This window comes from Nothoprocta perdicaria, unplaced genomic scaffold (assembly GCF_003342845.1).
Source record: "Nothoprocta perdicaria isolate Ctin4 unplaced genomic scaffold, notPer1 scaffold_1325, whole genome shotgun sequence".
NCBI lineage: Eukaryota > Metazoa > Chordata > Aves > Tinamiformes > Tinamidae > Nothoprocta > Nothoprocta perdicaria.
This window is the reverse complement of record NW_020454456.1, coordinates 3153-4241: the sequence shown is the minus strand read 5'-3', so window position 1 is coordinate 4241 and position 1089 is coordinate 3153. Positions and strand designations below refer to the sequence as shown.

General features: G+C 51.4%; 1 protein-coding gene across 1 annotated transcript in view; it reads left to right on the top strand.

The window, feature by feature from the left end:
• Positions 1 to 865: 865 nt before the first annotated feature.
• The window catches only part of LOC112942770 (troponin T, slow skeletal muscle-like), a gene marked incomplete at both ends in the record, with an annotated part of 3180 nt that continues 2956 nt past the window's right edge, over positions 866 to 1089 (top strand). The window contains 2 exons of the mRNA XM_026033763.1: positions 866 to 934; positions 1031 to 1088. Of these exons, the coding sequence (XP_025889548.1) occupies positions 866 to 934; positions 1031 to 1088 (127 nt within the window). The remainder of the gene's footprint in view (positions 935 to 1030; position 1089) is intronic.

The window sequence follows — 1089 nt, the reverse complement described above, 5'->3', positions numbered from 1 at the left end:
ACCACTATATCCCCTCCAACAGACCCTATATCCCCCCATATCCCTCAAGAACCCCTATACCCCTTATATCCCCCATATATCTCTCTGCTTCCCATATTTCCATATATCTATCTCCCCATACCAGCTATATCCCCTATATCCCCCAGTACTCCCTGTACCCCTTATATGCCCCTATATCCTCTTATATCCCCCTATATCCTCCTGAGTCTCACATAAACCTCCTATATCTCCCTATCCCCCCATACCTCCTATCATCTCCCCTATCCCCCTATAACTCCCTATATCCCCCCTATATCCCCCCTATATCTCCACTAACCCCTCTATAACTCTATATCTCCTATACCCACTTATATCTTCCTTATCCCCCATATAATCTGCTATATCTCCTATAGTCCCTATGCCCCCTATATCCCCCTATATCTTCCCAATCTCTCTATAACCCCCTATATCTCCTATACCTCTTATATCTCCCATCTCCCTACATCCCCTATACCCCCTATATCTCCTCTATTCCCCCTATAACCTCCTATATCCCCTATATCTCCCCTATCCCCCTTATAGTCCATACCCCCTTATATATGCCCTATATCTCCCTATATATGCCCTATATCTCCTATGCCTTCTATACCCCCATTATCTCCCCTATAGCTCCCTATAGCCCCCTATATTCCCCCATAAAGCCCTCTATCCCCTGTATCCCCTATATCTCCCCTATATGCCCTATATTTTCTCTACCCCCTATATATCCCCTATATCCCTCTATATATCCCGTATATATCTGCTATATCCCCTATAACCCCCTATATCCCCTATATATCCCCTATATCCCCCATAACCCCCTATAGCCCCCCATAACTCCCTATAGCCCCTATATATCCCCTATATCCCCCATAACCCCCTATATCCCCCCAGAGGAGGAGCGCCCCAGGCCGCGGTGAGACCCGCAGGGGGCGGGGCCGGCGCGGCGGGAGGAGGGGGCGTGGCCCGGACGGGGCCCCGCCCCTCGCGCGCTGACCCCGCCCCCCGCCAGCCCCGTGGTGCCCCAGTTGGCCCCGCCCAAGATCCCCGAGGGCGAGAAGGTCGACTTCG